At 45.9% G+C, this 13,756-nt stretch overlaps 1 protein-coding gene across 3 annotated transcripts in view; it reads right to left on the minus strand.

The window, feature by feature from the left end:
• The window catches only part of SLC9A5 (solute carrier family 9 member A5), a 78,182-nt gene extending 67,402 nt beyond the window's left edge, over positions 1–10,780 (minus strand). For 2 of the 3 annotated variants that reach the window (XM_069968586.1, XM_069968585.1), the window contains exon 1: positions 10,545–10,780. In XM_069968586.1, coding sequence (XP_069824687.1) covers positions 10,545–10,725 — 181 coding nt within the window. In that variant the 5' untranslated portion in view covers positions 10,726–10,780. Of the gene's footprint in view, positions 1–5,905; positions 5,995–10,544 lie in introns of those variants that run through there. The other variant, XM_069968587.1, reaches the window with a different exon arrangement.
• Positions 10,781–13,756: the final 2,976 nt, after the last annotated feature.

Consider the following 13,756-nt stretch of genomic DNA (forward strand, 5'->3'; position numbering starts at 1 on the left):
ATATATTGTTTATTCTTAGAGATGAGTGAACCGTGTTCGGGTTCGAGTCCATCCGAACCCGAACGTTCGGTATTTGATTAGCGGTGGCTGCTGAACTTGGATAAAGCTCCAAGGTTGTCTGGAAAACATGGATACAGCCAATGACTATATCCATGTTTTCCAAATAGCCTTAGGGCTTTATCCAACTTCAGCAGCCACCGCTAATCAAATGCCGAAAGTTCGGGTTCGGATCGACTCGAGCATGCTCCAGGTTCGCTCATCTCTATTTATTTTCATTTCTGAAAATTTCATACTCTTCCTTGGCTAAAAATACTCCTCAAAAATACATGAAGAGTATTTTCACTTTGCCAGAAAAAAGTAGTATGACCTTTGCTCCTAGATCTTCCCTAATCTGCCATAGTTATACATTAGTGCTTCCTGAAACACTAGGCGGTTATACAACCGCTAGATCCTGAAGCAAATCATATGCTTTGAATTAACACAGCAGCAATATATGTTGTTTATGTAATGATCAGTAGCCAAGCACATAGCAAAGCACCCCTCAGGGGGGACTGCTGATGTCTGCAAGACTCACAGGCAAGTAAATGAAGGATTAGCTGAGGTATCAGCTTTATGTGCAAGAGAAAAAAAATCAGAAGTGCAGATCCTTGATAATAATCACAGATCTATTGCTCTACATATTAACCAAGCCCATCTAAATGTAAATAACACACTGACACTAAGGGGGTGGAACAATGACACATTAACACTTGACAATGATACACTGGTTACTCGAGGAGTTAGGACTAGTGTATATATACAGTCAGCAATTGCAAAATCGCAACTGAGGACAGTATAGTACCCATTGATTTCAACGGACCCTTTGACACCCATAATTTTACGGATCTGTAAAAGGGCCACGATCTGTGCTTCAAAAAATACTGGCAAATCATTATACAGCCCATATTTGCGAATCACCTATTACTAATGAATGGGTCAGTGCAATTGCAGATCGCTATGAATGCGCATTTGTGTCTGCAGACAGCGCTACGGATATGTGAATGTAGCCTATGGGTACAGAATAGTGACAATGACACTTGGGGAACAGTACAATGACATGTTAAGAATTGAGGGAACAGCATAATGACACACTGCCCATGGCTTGTCAGAACAACAACATACTGAGCTTTGAGGGGACATAGCAATGACACACTGAGGCTTGGTGGCAGGACAATGACACACTCAGGCTTGGTGGCAGGACAATGCCACACTAAGAGTTAGGGGCAGGACAATGACACACTGAGGCTTGGTGGCAGCACAATGACACACTCAGGCTTGGTGGCAGCACAATGACACACTAAGAGTTAGTGGCAGGACAATGACACACTCAGGCTTGGTGGCAGGACAATGACACACTCAGGCTGGGTGGCAGCACAATGACACACTCAGGCTTGGTGGCAGGACAATGACACACTGAGGCTTCATGGCAGGACAATGGCACATGGAGGCTAATGGCAGGACAATGACAAACTGAGGCTTGGTGGGCAGGACAATGACACAGATTTGGTGTACACAATAATGATGCCATGACCCACAGGGTACAGGATAATGACAGTGAGACTAGAGGTGACATGTTGCTTTTGCCGATTGCAATGATGGACATGATGTTATCTTTCCTGTTTCCTATGTGGTGTGACTTCTGCTACCATGGGAAGTGACTTTCCTTCTCCCTAGGGCTCCACATACTTTGCCATCCACTACAGTGTCATTAAACCCATTTAGAGTCACATCCCTAACCTCTCGGTACAAGCTCCTGCTTCAAGCTCCCTTGAGCGTCTCTGCTAAGTCACTTAGTAAACGCAGCTGATTTTCCTAATAGGAAAGCAATAAATAGTACTCCAGCTTGCTGAATGTGCACCATGGTAACACTCGCTGTACAAGGACATTATCTTCACTCTCATAAATCTGTGACAGAAGTAAGAAATCCAGAGTACAGCACAAAATGTAACAGAGCTGTGCCCAATACTATAATAAGTCTAGTGCATACCTATCTCTAGGGGCTACAGTATTACTAATGGAAGTCAGAACTTTTTAGATATAAACCAAGTCTCTAAAATAGCAGATATCTATCTATCGATCTATCTTTGGAATAGCTCCTTACATATATACTTGGTGTTGCAATTTTTCATCATTTTCAAAATCTGTGAGTTCCACCATTTTCCATGTAGATTTCCCAACATTTCCAAGCTCAGGGCTCAACAATGTTCAGAAGCCCCACAGATAATGAAGGAAGTGCTGGCTGCACATGCATGGTGCACACCATTTATTTCAGGCACAATTTTCAACCATTCTTGATAACAGTGGGGGTCTCAGTGTTGAGACCCCCACTAATCGGCCAATTATCTCTTGTCTTATACATAAGTTGGAGCAAGTTTTGGCTGGAATCGGAGTCGGAGCTAGCTTTGGCTGAAGTCGGAGTTGGAGTCGGAAAAAAATGTACCGACTCCGACTCCAGCTTTAAAAAAATCTTTAAAAAATGTAGAATTAAATTTTGATATGAATTTTACAAGTTTTGCTGATGAATATATATTATGACCAACATTCTAATAGGACACTGGCCCTATTAGATAAGGGTGGTCATGGAAAAGTTGTCGGTCACTATTTGGCAGTTTGTTTCTGAGCTGGAACAGTCCATTGTGTGGGGGGAGATCTGTGCTGTATTCTTCCTGAATGCCTGATGACTGTATATGAGCAGCAGTGTAATATGAAGATATCCTGTGTAATATAGAGAAGGAGGAGAAGACATAAGTAGTGTAGCAGTAACCGCTGTCCTCAGTGTGGTGTTTTCTCTCTGGGAGAAGATTGTGTGTTTTTCTTCAGTGTTCTATGGCTGCAGCTGTGTGTGTGTGCGTGCTATGGCTGCAGTAGGCTGTGTGTGTACTATGACTATAGCAGGCTGTGTGTGTACTATGGCTGCAGCAGGCTGTGTGTATGTGTGGTGTTCGCTATGGCTGCAGCAGGCTGTGTGTATGTGTGCTATGGCTGTAGCAAGCTGTGTGTGTGTGTGTGTGTGTGTGCGTGCACTATAGCTGCAGCAGGCTGTGTGTATGTGTGCTATGGCCGCAGTAGGCTGTGTGTGTGTGTGTGCTATGGCTGCAGCAAGCTTTGTGTGTGTGTGCTATGGCTGCAGCAGGCTGTATGTGTGTGCTATGGCTGCACTAGGCTGTGTGTGCTATGGCTGCAGCAGGCTGTGTGTGCTATAGCTGCAGCATGCTGTGTGTGTGTGTATGCTATGGCTGCAGCAGGCTGTGTGTGTGTGTGTGTGTGTGTGTGTGTGCGTGCTATTGCGTGCCCCAGAGTGACCCTCTATATCACTATGTGTGACCCCTTTCTATATCACTATGTGTGACCCCCTGTATATTACTATGGCTGACCTCTATATTACAGGTATCTGGCATTGTTAGCAGTGTTTCTTTAATTATGGTGAATATTTAGTTAGAAACATAGAATACTGTCAGCAGGGAAAGACCACCTGCTTCATCTAGTCTAGTTCTGAGTTGTTCAGAACATGGAGGCTGGAGACTGGCTGCATCCACTGCACACACAGGAGAAGCTGCTTTATATACAGTATTCCTTAATTCCCTCAGAAGTCACCCCAGGTTCATGTAGGACATTAGGGAGAAGCTGCTGAACCAGTGTGATAAATAACTCCCCTGGTATATGACTGGCCATTTATGAAGGAGCAGGAGTCGGAGTTGGAAGTCTGAGTCAGTCCTGATAAAATTCAGGAGTCTCAGGAGTCGGAGATGGATTCGGTCCTGATAAAATTCAGGAGTCAGAGTCGGTGCTGCGGCTTACCGACTCCACAGCCCTGGTGGTAAGTATGTTTTTGTTTTTTCTCTGCCATTCCCTGTCCCCTTGCAAGTTTTTGTTAAAGGATACCCGTCAGCAAGTTTCTATTGTATATATAAAAAAGGCAATTAAAAAAGGCAGTGTACAATAGGGCTTTTACCCGGAATTAGGAGATATAACTCTGTTTCAATGCATCACTCCAGTGCTGAGATGTAAGAAGTTTTATGCAAATTTGGAGATGAAGCCCACAGGGTGTTCCTCTGTGATGCAAAGGTCCGTCAAGGTTCACAAAGTGGACATTTACAAATAGACATAGGGGTGTTAGAAGAGAAGGGGCTGGATGTTATTTCCTAATTTGCATAAAGCTTATATCTTATGTTCTATCTTCTATCTCTCTTATATCTATATCTATCTTATATCTTCTGATTCATGGTAGGAAGCCCTATCGTACACTGCCTTTACTTTACCCAGCAGAAACTTGCTGACAGGTGTCCTTCAACAAAAAAATTGCAAGGGGCAGGGAATGGTAGAGAAAAAAAACAAAACAAAACAAAAACGTACTCACTACCTTTACTTTAGTCAGCAAAAACTACATTTAAGAAAAACATTATCACTGTCATCCAGAGGCTGAAAGCCTTTAGCGTTTACTGACATGCTGCAGTCATGGTTGATCCCTCTATTTGATAATACTACAGCAGTACTGAAGCTATTTCGCACTGATGTGCTGTGAAATTTACAACATGGCTCTAACATATGAAAAAATATTTATAGACCAAATACTCCTGGGTAATACTTGTATTTAGACACATATCAACATCATATTTACCGGATCCGCAGCGTATTTTCTGCAGCGGACCCGCAGCAGATTTCAGATTTCATTTAAATAACTGAACACAGCATCAAATCTGCACCATCAAATCTGCTGCAGATCTGCTGCAGATCCTGTAGGTGTGAGCGCACCCTTACTCAGTGTGCACAGGCCCTAATAGTTTGTTACAGTGTAGAAGCCATCTACTGAGGCCAGCACTTCTACAACGCCTATTACTACTTCACATTATAACCAACAAGATGGCATAATTCAGTCGGTTTCAGGTGGGCACAAATTAAAGGGTCAGATGAAGGAGGAATAAAGTAAGAAATTATCACAATGACCGAAAAGGATAAATTCAGCTGGGGAAGGATAAAAAGATTTAAGCATATATTAGACTGGCGCTGCTGGAATGGGCAGATTAAATGACCATGGTGTCCAAGGCCCATGAAATTATCTAGTATGATAAAGATTTGTGTACTGCACAGAGATACAGTTCTCTTCCGTATAGGTAAATGACAGGTTGCTGTGTACCAGCTACACCCACTCTGTAGCTTTCTGCTATCAGTGGAATCCTGGAGTGCAAGCAAAACAAAGGCTTCCTAAAGAAATGCTTCTCTCCAACAAAGTGTATTGTATTATGAGACACTCTTCAATATTAAAGTGTGAAGCAAGGGGGATTTCCTATAATTGGCACGTCTTGGTATGCACCAGATGTCTACTGTCTTCTGTTCCTGGGGCAGGAAGAAACAGTCTGACATCTACTACTGTCAGCTATATAAGCTCTCATGGGGCTGTTTGCCATGTCACCCAGCAAACTGAAAAGGTTGCTATACCTGGCAATCAAACACAGTGATATATCCCTTCCTCTGCCGAAAATCTTTATGAACAAACAACGTTAAGTATACCTTGTGAACAGGGCCGGTAAACGGAAGTGCAGTAGGCATCTCCCTATAGATCTGATAAGTAGCACACTTTATTGACTATAAATTGTTAATACTATATATATATATATATATATATATATATATATACACACACTATAATACTATAATATATATATATATATATTATAGTATTATAGTGTATATATATATATATATATTTATATATATATTATAGACTATAATATATATATATATATATATATATAGTGTGTATGTATATATATATATATATATATATATATATATATATACACACACACACACACACACCATTGGCACAAAGATGTGACACACCATTACAGTCATGCCTGGACATTACCGGCATACTCAGCAGTAGTACATGTGTATGTTTCAGGGCATCTATTCAACAGCCATCAAACTGAATAAATGAGTACTTGTCCCTCAGGGTTTTGAGTCCAGATTCTTTACCAAAATTAAGACTAAGGTGAAGATTTATCAAATCTTGTGTAATGGATAAGTGAGGTAGTTGCCTATATTAACCAATCAGATTCTAGTTTCATTTCAGGAATTTTCAAAAATGAAAGACGTAATTTGATTGGTTGCTACAGTCAACTACCTCACTGTTTCTTTACCCAAAGTTTATAAATCTTCCTCTGAGGGTTTAAAGGCAATAGGTGCTCAATAATGAGATACAGGTAACCAGCCTCTTCTTTTACTTGAACATTAAAGGGGAACTATGAGCAGGTTAGGTGAATCTAACCTGCTGATGGCTCCCTAATGGGCACGGGGAGCTGAGGATGAGGGAATGTCTCTTACCTTTACCCTCAGTGCCTTCCACATGCTGTTTATTCTAAAATCCTCTGCCGTTATGAGCACAAGGGGCGGGGCTACCCCCAGCACTGATCCGGTAGCCCGCCCCCAGAGCTCCTAACGGCTTATCAGGCAGAAGATTTCACAGTTAACAGCGCGGGAACAGTGCCGAGGATGAAGGGAACAGACATACTTTTATCCTCAGCGACTGGTGCCCACTAGAAAGCTATCAGCAGGTTAGATTCCTCTAACCTGCTTATAGTTCCCATTTATTACACCCCCCCCCCCTTCCCAGATACTTCACATCTCTGGAAATAAACTTCACGTCTACGTTTACACACAGTGGTAGAAAGTTACTCTAGTGCTGCAGAGGCTGAACTTCTGTACAGTATTATTAATGTTGCTGTTTTTTCCGAAGAAGACAATAAAAAAGTGACAAATCAAAGACACTGTTAACTAGGGTACTGTGAAAGGGAACACTACAATGTAAGAAAAACATATTGAGAGGGCACAGTATGAGTATGATAATGAAGCAAAGGGTATAATAAGAGGTCACAGTACAGGGTATGATAATGAGGCAAAGGGTATAATAAGAGGTCACAGTACAGGGTATGATAATGAGGCAAAGGGTATAATAAGAGGTCACAGTACAGGGTATGATAAAGGAGCACAGGGTATATTATGGGGGCACAGTACTGGTATGATAATGGAGCACAGGGTATAATAAGAGGTCACAGTACAGGGTATGATAATGGAGCAAAGGTTATAATAACAGGTCACAGTACAGGGTATGATAAAGGAGCACAGGGTATAATAAGAGGTCACAGTACTGGTATGATAATGAGGCAAAGGGTATAATAAGAGGTCACAGTACAGGGTATGATAATGGAGCAAAGGTTATAATAATAGGTCACAGTACAGGGTATGATAATGGAGCAAAGGTTATAATAAGAGGTCACAGTACAGGGTATGATAAAGGAGCACAGGGTATAATAAGAGGTCACAGTACAGGGTATGATAAAGGAGCACAGGGTATAATAAGAGGTCACAGTACAGAGTATGATAAAGGAGCACAGGGTATATTATGGGGGCACAGTACTGGTATGATAATGGAGCACAGGGTATAATAAGAGGTCACATTACAGGGTATGATAATGGAGCAAAGGTTATAATAAGAGGTCACAGTACAGGGTATGATAAAGGAGCACAGGGTATAATAAGAGGTCACAGTACAGGGTATGATAAAGGAGCACAGGGTATAATAAGAGGTCACATTACAGGGTATGATAATGGAGCAAAGGTTATAATAAGAGGTCACAGTACAGGGTATGATAAAGGAGCACAGGGTATATTATGGGGGCACAGTACTGGTATGATAATGGAGCACAGGGTATAATAAGAGGTCACATTACAGGGTATGATAATGGAGCAAAGGGTATAATAAGAGGTCACAGTACACAGAATGATAAGAGGGTACAGAGTGTGATAAGAGGGTACAGAGTATGAAGAGAGGGAACACTACAGGGTAGGATAATGGAGAAAAGTATAAGGTATACGATAAGATGACACAGGTCAGGGTATGACAAGAGAGTACAATACAGGGTATGATATGGGAAACAGTACAGTGTATAACAGGGCACAGCACAGGTTATGATAAAAGGGCACAGTAAAGGTTATATGATAACAGGGCACAGCACAGGGTATATGATAAGGGAGCACCGTACAGGTTATGATAAAAGGGAACAGTACAAGGTATGGTAACAGGGCACAGTACATGATATAATAACATTGCACTTAACAGGGTATGATACAGATTACATGGTAAGAGGGCACAGTACAGGGTATATAGGAAGAGGACACAGTACATGGTATATTGAAAGAGAGCACAGTACAGGGTATATGGTAAGAGGGAACAGAACAGGGTATATGGTATATGGTAAGAGGGAACAGAACAGGGTATATGGTTAGAGGGAACAGTACAGGGTATATGGTAAGAGGGAACAGAACAGGGTATATGGTTAGAGGGAACAGTACTGGGTATATGGTAAGACAGAACAGTAAGGGGTATATGGTAAAAGGAAACAGTACAGGGTATATGGTAAGAGGGAACAGTACAGGGTATATGGTAAGACAGAACAGTAAGGGGTATATGGTAAGAGGGAATAGTACAGGGTTTATGGTAAGAGGGAATAGTACAGGGTATATGGTAAGAGGGAACAGTACAGGGTATATGGTAAGAGGGAACAGAACAGGGTATATAGTTAGAGGGAACAGTACAGGGTATATGGTAAGACAGAACAGTAAGGGGTATATGGTAAAAGGAAACAGTACAGGGTATATGGTAAGAGGGAATAGTACAGGGTTTATGGTAAGAGGGAATAGTACAGGGTGTATGGTAAGAGGCCATAGTACAGGGTGTGTGGTAAGAGGAAATAGTACAGGGTGTATGGTAAGAGGGAATAGTACAGGGTGTATGGTAAGAGGCCATAGTACAGGGTGTGTGGTAAGTGGAAATAGTACAGGGTGTATGGTAAGAGGACACAGTACAGGGTGTATGTAAGAGGGCACAGTACAGGGTGTATGGTAAGAGGGCATAGTACAGGGTGTGTGGTAAGTGGGAATAGTACAGGGTGTATGGTAAGAGGCCATAGTACAGGGTGTGTGGTAAGAGGAAATAGTACAGGGTGTATGGTAAGAGGACACAGTACAGGGTGTATGTAAGAGGGCACAGTACAGGGTGTATGGTAAGAGGGCATAGTACAGGGTGTATGGTAAGAGGGCATAGTACAGGGTGTATGATAAGAGGGAATAGTACAGGGTTTATGGTAAGAGGGAATAGTACAGAGTGTATGGTAAGAGGGAATAGTACAGAGTGTATGGTAAGAGGGCACAGTACAGGGTGTATGGTAAGAGAGAATAGTACAGGGTGTATGTAAGAGGGCACAGTACAGGGTGTATGGTAAGAGGGCACAGACCAGGGTGTATAGTAAGAGGGAATAGTACAGGGTGTATGTGAGAGGGCACAGTACAGGGTGTATTGTAAGAGGGCATAGTACAGGGTGTGTGGTAAGAGGAAATAGTACAGGGTGTATGTAATAGGGCAAAGTACAGGGTGTATGGTAAGAGGGAATAGTACAGAGTGTATGGTAAGAGGGAATAGTACAGGGTGTATGTAAGAGGGCACAGTACAGGATGTATGGTAAGAGAGAATAGTACAGGGTGTATGTAAGAGGGCACAGTACAGAATATATGGTAGGAGGGCACAGTACAGGTTATAGGGTAGGAGGGCACAGTACAGAGTATATGGCAGGAGGGCACAGTACAGGGTATAGGGTAGGAGGGCACAGTACAGGGTATAGGGTAGGAGGGCACAGTACATGGTATATGGTAGGAGAGCACAGTACAGGGTATATGGTAGGAGGGCACAGTACAGGGTATATGGCAGGAGGGCACAGTACAGGGTATAGGGTAGGAGGGCACAGTACATGGTATATGGTAGTAGAGCACAGTACAGGGTATATGGTAGGAGGGCACAGTACAGGGTATATGATAGGAGGGCACAGTACATGGTATATGGTAGGAGAGCACAGTACAGGGTATAAGGTAGGAGGGCACAGTACATGGTATATGGTAGGAGGGCACAGTACAGGGTATATGGTAGGAGGGCACAGTACAGGGTATATGGCAGGAGGGCACAGTACATGCTATATGGTAGGAGGGCACAGTACAGGGTATATGGCAGGAGGGCACAGTACAGGGTATAGGGTAGGAGGGCACAGTACATGGTATATGGTAGTAGAGCACAGTACATGGTATATGGTAGGAGAGCACAGTACAGGGTATATGGCAGGAGGGCACAGTACAGGGTATATGGCAGGAGGGCACAGTACAGGGTATATGACAGGAGGGCACAGTACAGGGGATGATGGCAGGAGGGCACAGTACAGGGTATATGGCAGGAGGGCACAGTACAGGGTATGTGGTAGGAGGGCACAGTACAGGGTATATGGCAGGAGGGCACAGTACAGGGTATATGGCAGGAGGGCACAGTACAGGGTATATGGTAGGAGGGCACAGTACAGGGGATGAGGGTATAGTGCCGGGTACCAGTCTCTCTGGAGCCAGTGGCTGCTGCTTCTAGATATATAGTATATATACAGGGAGCTGCTGTATGCTTTCTTACTCACCAATCTTTGCCAGGCTGGCCACCAGGATCCACACTGCCACCAGATAAGGGGTCTGGACCATGTGCCATTCCCAGCGGACCACCTGGAAGCCGCCCGGGCTCTTAGCATCCTCCTCGTCCTCCTCGTGCGTGCAAAGTACCGGGAGTACCGGGAGCAGCAGCCCAAGCAGCAGCCGCTCCATCTCCCGGCTCTCCTCCAGCACCTCGGGGAAGATGCTGAAAGCCGGGGAAACGGTGACCTCATCCACCAATCAGGAGGCGCGTAGAGGCAGGTGAGTCCGGTGACGTCACCCACCATGTGCTCCGCGGCGCTGCACTTCCCATAGATGCTAATGATCAGTATTATGACGTACACCATCAGAGTACACCTTCGTCATCACACAGCTTTCACACAGGCTGGGGTCCTGAAGTATGTGGCGGTGACCTAAGTTTATCAGTGCGCCTTTGTACACCACCACAATGGAACCATGAATATGTCATATGGACCTTCAGCTGTACGCCCGGTTCACGCTGCGTTTTCTATATCCTGTCATGTATTTCGTGTCCATATGGGTTATTACCGTGTTCAATGCACAACCCATACATTCAGATGGGAATAAGTGACATAGCTCAGCGGTAGCTACCAGGCATAGTGTCTGATAGCCCGGAATAATAAGTGTGAGACTGAGGTACCTAGGGCCCACCAGTGGAAGGGATCCTGCCTGTGCACCAGTGGAAGGGATCCTGCCTGTGCACCAGTGGAAGGGATCCTGCCTGTGCACCAGTAGAAGTGATCCTGCCTGTGCACCAGTGGAAGTGATCCTGCCTGTGCACCAGTGGAAGTGATCCTGCCTGTGCACCAGTGGAAGGGATCCTGCCTGTCCACCAGTGGAAGTGATCCTGCCTGTCCACCAGTGGAAGGGATCCTGCCTGTCCACCAGTGGAAGTGATCCTGCCTGTGCACCAGTAGAAGTGATCCTGCCTGTGCACCAGTGGAAGGGATCCTGCCTGTCCAGCAGTGGAAGGGATCCTGCCTGTCCACCAGTGGAAGTGATCCTGCCTGCCCACCAGTGGAAGTGATCCTGCCTGTCCACCAGTGGAAGTGATCCTGCCTGTCCACCAGTGGAAGTGATCCTGCCTGTCCACCAGTGGAAGTGATCCTGCCTGCCCACCAGTGGAAGGGATCCTGCCTGTCCACCAGTGGAAGTGATCCTGCCTGTCCACCAGTGGAAGAGATCCTGCCTGTCCAGCAGTGGAAGTGATCCTGCCTGTCCACCAGTGGAAGTGATCCTGCCTGTCCACCAGTGGAAGTGATCCTGCCTGTGCACCAGTGGAAGTGATCCTGCCTGTCCACCAGTGGAAGTGATCCTGCCTGTCCACCAGTGGAAGGGATCCTGCCTGTCCACCAGTGGAAGGGATCCTGCCTGTGCACCAGTAGAAGTGATCCTGCCTGTGCACCAGTGGAAGGGATCCTGCCTGCCCAGCAGTGGAAGGGATCCTGCCTGCCCACCAGTGGAAGTGATCCTGCCTGCCCACCAGTGGAAGTGATCCTGCCTGTCCACCAGTGGAAGTGATCCTGCCTGTCCACCAGTGGAAGTGATCCTGCCTGTCCACCAGTGGAAGGGATCCTGCCTGCCCACCAGTGGAAGGGATCCTGCCTGTCCACCAGTGGAAGTGATCCTGCCTGTCCAGCAGTGGAAGGGATCCTGCCTGTCCACCCGTGGAAGTGATCCTGCCTGCCCACCAGTGGAAGTGATCCTGCCTGCCCACCAGTGGAAGTGATCCTGCCTGTCCACCAGTGGAAGTGATCCTGCCTGTCCACCAGTGGAAGTGATCCTGCCTGCCCACCAGTGGAAGTGATCCTGCCTGCCCACCAGTGGAAGGGATCCTGCCTGTGCACCAGTGGAAGGGATCCTGCCTGTCCACCAGTAGAAGTGATCCTGCCTGTGCACCAGTAGAAGTGATCCTGCCTGTGCACCAGTAGAAATGATCCTGCCTGTGCACCAGTAGAAGTGATCCTGCCTGTGCACCAGTAGAAGTGATCTTGCCTGTGCACCAGTGGAAGTGATCCTGCCTGTCCACCAGTAGAAGTGATCCTGCCTGTGCACCAGTAGAAGTGATCCTGCCTGTGCACCAGTAGAAATGATCCTGCCTGTCCACCAGTAGAAGTGATCCTGCCTGTGCACCAGTAGAAGTGATCCTGCCTGTCCACCAGTGGAAGTGATCCTGCCTGTCCAGCAGTGGAAGGGATCCTGCCTGTCCACCAGTGGAAGTGATCCTGCCTGCCCACCAGTGGAAGTGATCCTGCCTGCCCACCAGTGGAAGTGATCCTGCCTGTCCACCAGTGGAAGTGATCCTGCCTGTCCACCAGTGGAAGTGATCCTGCCTGCCCACCAGTGGAAGTGATCCTGCCTGCCCACCAGTGGAAGGGATCCTGCCTGTGCACCAGTAGAAGTGATCCTGCCTGTCCACCAGTAGAAGTGATCCTGCCTGTGCACCAGTAGAAGTGATCCTGCCTGTGCACCAGTAGAAGTGATCTTGCCTGTGCACCAGTGGAAGTGATCCTGCCTGTCCACCAGTAGAAGTGATCCTGCCTGTGCACCAGTAGAAGTGATCCTGCCTGTGCACCAGTAGAAGTGATCCTGCCTGTGCACCAATGGAAGTGATCCTGCCTGTCCACCAGTGGAAGTAATCCTGCCGACCCACCAGTGGAAGGGATATACTGGGGATATGATGAAGTGGGAAGTGACATGCTGACCGGTATTCAGCTGTATCTGTGTTCACAGCTCACTAGTGAATAACAAGCCTTTAGTTGACCTCACAACTGTCAAAATGCCTTACACTTAAAGGGAACCAAGCACCTAAAAAACATCTATTACGCTATGGAAATGTGCAGTAGCAGCACCCAGCACACTTCCCAGAAATGCTTTTACACCTCTCGTCCCTGCAATGTACGACCCGCAAATTTAAAGTGACACTGTCGCCCCCTATTTGCATTTTGACTGCTCTCCACAGGTGTAAAGGGTAAATGTTACATTGTTCATTACTTATTATAATCACACCTCATGGTGCTTGTTCTGGTAAAAAGTCGTTTTTATCACCTGTGGATTGGTATATGTGGGTGGGGCCTCCCGGCCTATGTGCCACATCGCTGCGCCCCAAGCGCTACTCAGCCCCACCCCCATCCGTGACGTCATCACCGCATAGGTGGGGGACAATCTAGGGGGGTGGGGC

This window comes from Dendropsophus ebraccatus, chromosome 4 (assembly GCF_027789765.1).
Source record: "Dendropsophus ebraccatus isolate aDenEbr1 chromosome 4, aDenEbr1.pat, whole genome shotgun sequence".
NCBI lineage: Eukaryota > Metazoa > Chordata > Amphibia > Anura > Hylidae > Dendropsophus > Dendropsophus ebraccatus.